The 7,272-nt window shown below is 57.4% G+C and overlaps 1 protein-coding gene across 2 annotated transcripts in view; it reads left to right on the plus strand.

Annotated features, from left to right (window-relative positions):
* RAB37 (RAB37, member RAS oncogene family) overlaps window positions 1–6,255 on the plus strand; it is a 68,523-nt gene extending 62,268 nt beyond the window's left edge. The window contains exons 1-8 of one of the 2 annotated variants that reach the window (XM_010856121.1): window positions 50–784; window positions 1,854–1,895; window positions 2,421–2,487; window positions 2,590–2,642; window positions 3,562–3,627; window positions 4,165–4,221; window positions 4,303–4,379; window positions 4,559–6,255. In XM_010856121.1, coding sequence (XP_010854423.1) covers window positions 677–784; window positions 1,854–1,895; window positions 2,421–2,487; window positions 2,590–2,642; window positions 3,562–3,627; window positions 4,165–4,221; window positions 4,303–4,379; window positions 4,559–4,664 — 576 coding nt within the window. In that variant the 5' untranslated portion in view covers window positions 50–676 and the 3' untranslated portion in view covers window positions 4,665–6,255. Of the gene's footprint in view, window positions 1–49; window positions 785–1,853; window positions 1,896–2,420; window positions 2,488–2,589; window positions 2,643–3,561; window positions 3,628–4,164; window positions 4,222–4,302; window positions 4,380–4,558 lie in introns of those variants that run through there. The other variant, XM_010856119.1, reaches the window with a different exon arrangement.
* Window positions 6,256–7,272: the final 1,017 nt, after the last annotated feature.

Here is a 7,272-nt window from a genome sequence, read left to right on the forward strand (position 1 = left end):
CCCCATGCCAGTTTGCAAGCCATTTTGTCCCACTTGGGAGGTTACTGCGGAAAGCATTTCAGGCTAAATGTCTCTCTGCTTTAGTATAAATTTCAGCCTTCCCTAATTCACGCAAGGCTTTTACAAACATAAGATGTCATTAGGAAATTCCAAATAAAGGTGACCAAAAATAAAACACCGGAACACGAGCAATTTTAGAACATGCCTTGGCAACTGACAGAGGCCTACCCGCCTCAGATCCTGATACCCTCCCTTGGGTGGGAATCCCTGGCTGAAATATTAATGCTTCTCTTTCTGGTGCAGCAGCCCCACCCGTGTGTGCACACAGGCGTGGAACACACAGCAAAGAACACACAGCGTGGCGTGGCGGGGGGCCAAGGGGGCCAGAGTCTAGACGCATGAAAAGTGGTTGTTCTCGGGGCCACAGAGCACATTTGGGGACCTCTTGGCTCTGGGGTCTCAACTCGGGCGTCCCGGAAGCCAGATGAGGACAGGAGGGTCCAAGGGAGCGGCTGAGAGGCCAGCGGCAGCCCGGGAGAGTGGAGAAGAGCAGGAGGCGGCAGGTTTTCCAGAAGCAGGTGCCCGCTTGGGGCTCAGCATCCTTTCCCGGCCCTTCCTGAGAGCCCAGTCTTGCCCCAGCGCCCCATTAACTGCCTCTGCCCCCATCTCCTAGGTGATGCTTCTGGGAGACTCGGGCGTCGGCAAAACCTGTTTCCTCATCCGATTCAGAGACGGGGCCTTCCTGTCCGGGACCTTCATAGCCACCGTCGGCATAGACTTCAGGGTGAGGTGGCTGCAGGCTCCTCCTCCCAGCGGTGAACCAGGGGTCACGGCTTCAGGCACGGGGGGCTGTCCTCTGCTCAGACCTGCACTGACCCCTCACATCTACAGTGGCTCACCCTAGAGGTGACCAGCTTAGAGGAGTCTGGGCTTGTGGGGCTCCCTGCCCCCCTACAGAATGAGAAATAAGAGACTACATCTTAAAATCCTGCCACTGAGCAGGGCAGACACACCCCCACGGTGTGAGCCGGCCCCTCGGGCAAGACGTGAGGTCAGCCGGTCTTTCTGGAACTCAGGGAAGCACCGCAGGGCACGAGGCTGAGGAGCTGGACAGGGCACGAGGTTGAGGAGCTGGACTGGTCCTGTGGGGAGAGAGCAGCAGCCAGCATCCCGCCCCCTCACCGGGATGAACCCATCTTGGGTTGGCATCAACAGATTGGCATCGGGGTTGCTGAGCACTCTGAGCACCACACAGCCCCAGGGGCCAGGAGGATTCAGGCCTAACCCTGGCAGCGGGGCTCTCAGAGGCCGAGTGCCTCCTCCCAGTAGAAGGGGAAGCTTCACCTAACGGTAGAACCAGTGGGCGACCAGGGCAAAGACAGCCCTGCAGATCCGCCCACTGAGGTCTCCGAGATGCTGGTGGGCACCTCATCTCGAAGAGCTACTTTGCAGTGCTGAGACTGAGCCCCAGGAGAGGCAGACAGAAACAGGGAAGAGGCAGGACTCCCCCCAGCCCCGTCCCCCAGGGCTCGGCCTGTGTGCCCTGCTGAGCCCTGGGGGGCGGGGGCGGGCATGTTCTCAGGCTCCCTTGCCTTGGTGTGTTGTGAGGAGAGACGGCGTCCACAGAAGAGAGGACTCTGAAGTCAGGCTGCCTGGGGACGGAGTCCCCCCAAACCCTGATGGGGCGATCTGGCTGGAGATATCTCCGGGGCTCATCAGATGCCCTGGCACCCACCCTGGGGGAGCGGCCAGACAGGATGCCTGCTGTTGTGCAGGATTCAGCAGGATGCAGAAGCCAAGCCACCTCCCCCGCCCTGCACACCCACCTCTCCCTCTGCCCTTCTCTCTTTCAGAACAAAGTGGTGACCGTGGATGGTGTGAGAGTGAAACTGCAGGTGAGATCAGCGGCTGGGAGGGCTGGGGTGGAGGGGGGCGGCAGTTCAAGGATAGGGGCGCCTGCCCAGGCTCTTCACCCACTCACATGAGGCCTGCGGCCCTGCCCTCAGCCTGGGGTAATTTCCTGTGGGGCCCAGGAGAGGAAACGGCTTTTGTTTGTTTGATGTCTGCAGAGAAAGCCGTTCCCAGGCCCTCTCTTCTGTCAAAGGCAGCAGCTCCAAGTGCCTTCAGACAAGCTTAGGCTTGCTGCAAATCCTCCCCAGTGTCACGGGCCTCACATGCTCTAGGAGGCTAGACACCCCTAATCCCTGGACTTCACCACTTAGGGCAACAGCACCAGATGAGAACAGAACTCATTAACTCGTTAACTACCACCATCTGGCACGTCACCAGGCCCTCACAGGCCCAGGCCCCTGAGAAACCAAAGAAAGAAGCCTCTCACCTCCCACCCCGCATACCACAAGGGTTTTCTCTGCCCAGCACAGTGCCTGCCCGCTTCTGACTGTCTGTCCTCCCCTCCCTAGATCTGGGACACGGCAGGGCAGGAGCGGTTCCGCAGTGTGACCCATGCTTATTACCGAGACGCCCAGGGTAAGGGCCTCCGGCACGGTGCCGCTCCCCCAGCCCACCTGTAACAGTCACCCTACTGCCCCAAGTCCCCCCGCCCCGTGTGACCTCTCTCTCCCCCTCCAGCCTTGCTCCTGCTGTACGACATCACCAACAAATCTTCCTTTGACAACATCCGGGTAGGTTCTCCCTGACCCACCACTCGCCACTCTCGGGATCCAGCAGGGCAGGACCGCTTCCTGCTTTGTGGGAATGGGTGGAGCCTGGAATACTGCTGCCTCGCTAAAAACACCCGAGCTGTGACTCAGAAGTAATAAACTCCTCGTGGGCAGCTGATTGGCATGTGGGCATGAAGGCCAAGCAGGCTGTGTGCCACTTGCTCGCCCCTGCCTGTGATTTATAAGTGCACTTCATGACAGAGTGTTCAGAAAGTCCCCAGCTCCACCCTGGACAAGAGCTCACGGGGAGAGCCCAAGCAGAAAACGTCTACCATATATGCAGCCCAAGTTTCTAGAAAGTGACTTAGGCAGACAAAATGAGTGGCTCTGTCCTCACAAGCAAACTATCCAGTAGTCGAGGCAATAATTCAATACATATAAGCACCGACTCTGTGCACAAGTACGGTGAAGCTTGCACATGCTCCCCGACCTCAAGAGGCTGGCAAGCAAACCGGGGAAACCAGACACATAGAGATAAAACAGCTTACCAACTGGATGGAACCCATGGCATCCCTACTGCCTCCCCCAAACCCACGGGCATGTCAGACATCTCTAATCGATCACAGAATTTTTGATCACCGAGCCCTTACGTGGCCTTAGAACCCTCTATGGGGTTCAAGGAGAGTGCTGGTGACTAGAGCCGATCTAGAACATAAAGCCTGTGCCTCCTCTAACTTCCATAAAACTGAGAGTTACACTGTAAGGGGTTTAGAGCTATTCAGGACTGGAGAGAGGCCTGAGCGAAGATGCAGGAGAGAGAAGGCCCAAGGTGTTCAGTGATCGGGGGCAGTGAGTAGCCCAGGAGGATCCAGAGGGGAGAAGCAGGGAAGGCCGGGGGAAGGAGGAGAATGGCTGGGGCTCAGGGCGCCCTCTCCCACAGGCTTGGCTCACTGAGATTCACGAGTACGCCCAGAGGGATGTGGTGATCATGCTTCTGGGCAACAAGGTGAGTGGCTCCAGGGCAGGGGCAGCCCACCCTCCCCCACAGCCACCAGAGTAATTGCTGGACATCCTGCCACTAAAGAACCCTTTCCAGCCTCCAGTTCAGAGGTCAGACCTATCTGCAAGCTTCTGCCCATCTCATCTGCCCTCTTAAAGCTTTGGAATTGGCCCCCTGCAGGGAAAGGTCAGGCTGTTTCCTGAGAAGTCCAGGAATGCCCAGCTACTCTGTTAGATCCTAGGGACTAGGTACATGGATGAAGATCTGAGATGGGAGAGGGTTAACCTCAACTACCGCCATCCCTTCGAGGCTGGTCACCACCCCTTTGCCAAGCGGAGTTACCCACCATCTCCCTAAGTTGGGGTGAGATCCTCCTGCTGGGAGCTAAGAACCTGAGGAGGTGGTCCTGGCCCCGGGTGGATCAGACCACCTGCAGTCCTGCAGGCCACCAGCAGAGGGCGGGAGGTCCTGCTCCCAGGGCAGAGAGAGAGGCCTTGGGGGTCAAGGCATCCTTCCCCCAGAGTGACCCACCTGGCTTGACAGGCAGATGTGAGCACTGAAAGGGTGATCCGCTCAGAGGACGGAGAGATGCTGGCCAGGGTAAGTGACTGGCCTGGGGGTGGGAGGGGAGGGATGGGGGCAGCCCGAGACTGGCCATGGAGCACGCTCTCACCCTGGCAGGAATATGGAGTTCCTTTCATGGAGACCAGCGCCAAGACGGGCATGAATGTGGAGCTAGCCTTTCTGGCCATTGCCAAGTGAGTACTGAGCTGGGAAGGGAGCGTGCAGGGCAGAGTGGCGCCATCTGGGACCCAGTGGGGCCTGGCCCCTCGCCCAGTCCCAGGGCCCATCTACAGCCTGCGTTCGGAGGCCGTGGGACTGGGGCAAGGCTCAGCTCCCCACCGACTGCCCAGCCCACTTCTCCTTCTTCTTCAAGGGAGCTGAAATACAGAGCCAGGCGGCAGGCCGATGAGCCCAGCTTCCAGATCCGAGACTACGTGGAGTCCCAGAAGAAGCGGCCCAGCTGCTGCTCCTTCCTGTGAATCCCAAGGGTCTGAGAGGAAGCTCCAGAGGCCCCCGAGGATGCAGCCATCCTCCCCCCACCCCCCCAGACCTGGCTTCTTCTGAGCGGCTGAACCAGCGGGGAGAGAGCTTGGGGACCCACTGCACAGCCCCTCCGGACTCCTGCCCCTCCCCTAACTCCTGGAGCTTCCCTGCGTCCGCAGGGGAGGGCAAAATATTTATCTTTCATTTTAATGATACATAACTTAATCAAAACGGGACCAGAAAAACCGAGCCAGAGAGCTGGTGGTGGTCCTTTGGCCTTCTATTACTAGGACTTAGGAGCCCTCCTGACCACCATGAGGGTGGTATTGCTCCAGCTCAGCACCAGGGGGCACTGATGCACTTCTGGGGCATAAGAGCAAGTAGTGACACCCCCACCCCACCCCAATCCTTCAGCTGGCAAGCGGCTGAGCAAACCCAGGCCTTCATTTCCTCCAGCTCCCCAGAGAGCAATCTTCTCCAATAAAACAGAGCCCTTGTGCTGGGAGTCAGACCAAAGCCTCTGGAAGATAAGAGATGTGGAGATTAGGCCAGGGACCTGGCTCCCTGTGGGGAGATCGGAGAGGAGCAGCAGAGATTACGTCTATCTGTTTGGCTATCTCTGGGCTTACTGGCCCCCCTTCTGGGAGGTGTACCCCTTTTCCTCCAGCCCACAAATACATGAAAGCACCTGGAAACACCTGGTTCCTGTTCTCTGAACTTCAGATCCCAGAGGAGCCCCTCCTCCCTGAATGCCTGGCCTTATCTTTCTACCTTTCCATCTGTGTCTCCAGACACCTAAGGTTATAGACAGGAAAAGGTTATTCTGGTCCCAACTCTTTGGCAGGTAGGCAGCCCACAGGCTACTTCTTCAAGCAGCTCTGGTGCTTCTACTGGACAAAAGAGCCCAATAAAGAGAAAGCAGAGAAAACTCTGATCCTGGCGTAGGCAGGAGGCAGAAGTGAGCAAACCTCAGGCCATTGTGTAACCCCCAAACCCAAGTGCTGCCTCCTCCCTGACCTCCCTCATTCCCTCTCAGACAGACAGACTAACCGACCGACCTTAGAGCCCAAACTGCTTTATCTCCCTTCTCTCTGACCCTGGTTAGGGAGTGAGAGGTCATCCATTTCCGGGTAAATCAACACATTGTATGCAAAACAATGTCTGCCTGGTAAGATCTGGGTGGGGAAAGGGGCCCGCAAGGAGTTTCTGTGTAGCCAAGGTCACAGGTCTCCCCAAGCCCTGACCTCAGCCCTAGGAAGAGGTCAGGAGCTGTGCAGATTATGATCTAGAGACACCTTTACTCTGGCTCTGTACACTCGGGGCCAGGAGAGGGGTATGTAAGGTATGCACTGCCCATTTCTCAGGCTGCTGCATTTGCTTTCAAAGCAGAAATCTTGCTCTTTGAGCAGAGTCAGCAGCTCCAACTCAGGCCGATAAGGAAGCTCTCCAGGCAGAGCAGGGAGGAGCCTGACCTTGCAGGGTTCTTCTGGTGCCCAAGGCAGGTTGCAGGCGATCCAGTCACATGGGCTGCTCTGGGCCTCTAGCTTTTGTGTTTTTCAGCATTAAATGGCAGTATTTTGGAAAGTACACCCTGTCCACTCTTTCTTTGAGGTGGACCTGATGCGGGGGTGGGGGAAGGGCGGGGGCAGTTCATGTTGAAAAGATCGTTGTTGCTTGTCACTGACTGCCAAAATCATTTGATCCTCATCCTTCAATGCCCAACCCCCCCCCCCCCCCCCAAACTGGTCACCTCACCCTTAACAGACTGCCCCCAGCCTCTGTGACCAGCCTCTCATCTGAAAGTAGGAGCTGAAAGGTTTATTATCTCACGGTCCTAATCATTTTAACTTTCTCTGTTGAAACACGCCAGGGCTCCTTTTCCCCAGAGATCGGCTACCTGACTGTGACCTGCCTCTCCCCTCCCCCACCTCCCTAGCTAAAGGCTGACGCCGATACACAGTTGCCCCTGGGTGGCCTGTCTTCGCTGGGCAGTCCCGCTGAAGCCTTGGGCGCTCCACTGGACCTTCACATTGTCCCAGCGAAGATCGGAGCCTGCACCCCTATTAACAGGTCCTGCGCCAAGCGCCCCGCAGACACGAAAAGACTGTTATTTGAACCACTCTCTTAGGTCCGAGGTGTGCCTGGACCACAATAAAACTGCGGGGACCTCGCAGCCCCGGAGCCGGATTGGTTTTCCTAGCAACAGTCGCCCCCACCCTCACCCCCCAACTGGAGATGCACACTGGTTGAAGGCTGTTAAAGCCTCAAGGTCCTTTACCCGAGGGTTGGCGCGCTCAATCCCTGACGCAGGTGGTGGTGGTGGTGGTGGTGAGGGTGTGGGGGTGGGAGGGAATCAGAACCGATCTTGCGAGCCACCCAGCCCGGTACCAGGAACCCGCCCCGCACCCAGCGCCCCTCCCCGGGCCTGCACTCCGGCCACCGAATTGACGCTTTTGAACTGTGGTGTTGAAGAAGACTCTTGAGAGTCCCTTGGACTGCAAGGAGGTTCAACCAGTCCATCCTAAAGGAGATCAGTCCTGAGTGTTCATTTGAAGGACTGATGTTGAAGCTGAAAGTCTAATACTTTGGCCACCTGATGCAAAG

Source organism: Bison bison, unplaced genomic scaffold (genome assembly GCF_000754665.1).
Source record: "Bison bison bison isolate TAMUID 2011002044 unplaced genomic scaffold, Bison_UMD1.0 scf7180017864371, whole genome shotgun sequence".
In the NCBI taxonomy this organism is placed as follows: domain Eukaryota; kingdom Metazoa; phylum Chordata; class Mammalia; order Artiodactyla; family Bovidae; genus Bison; species Bison bison.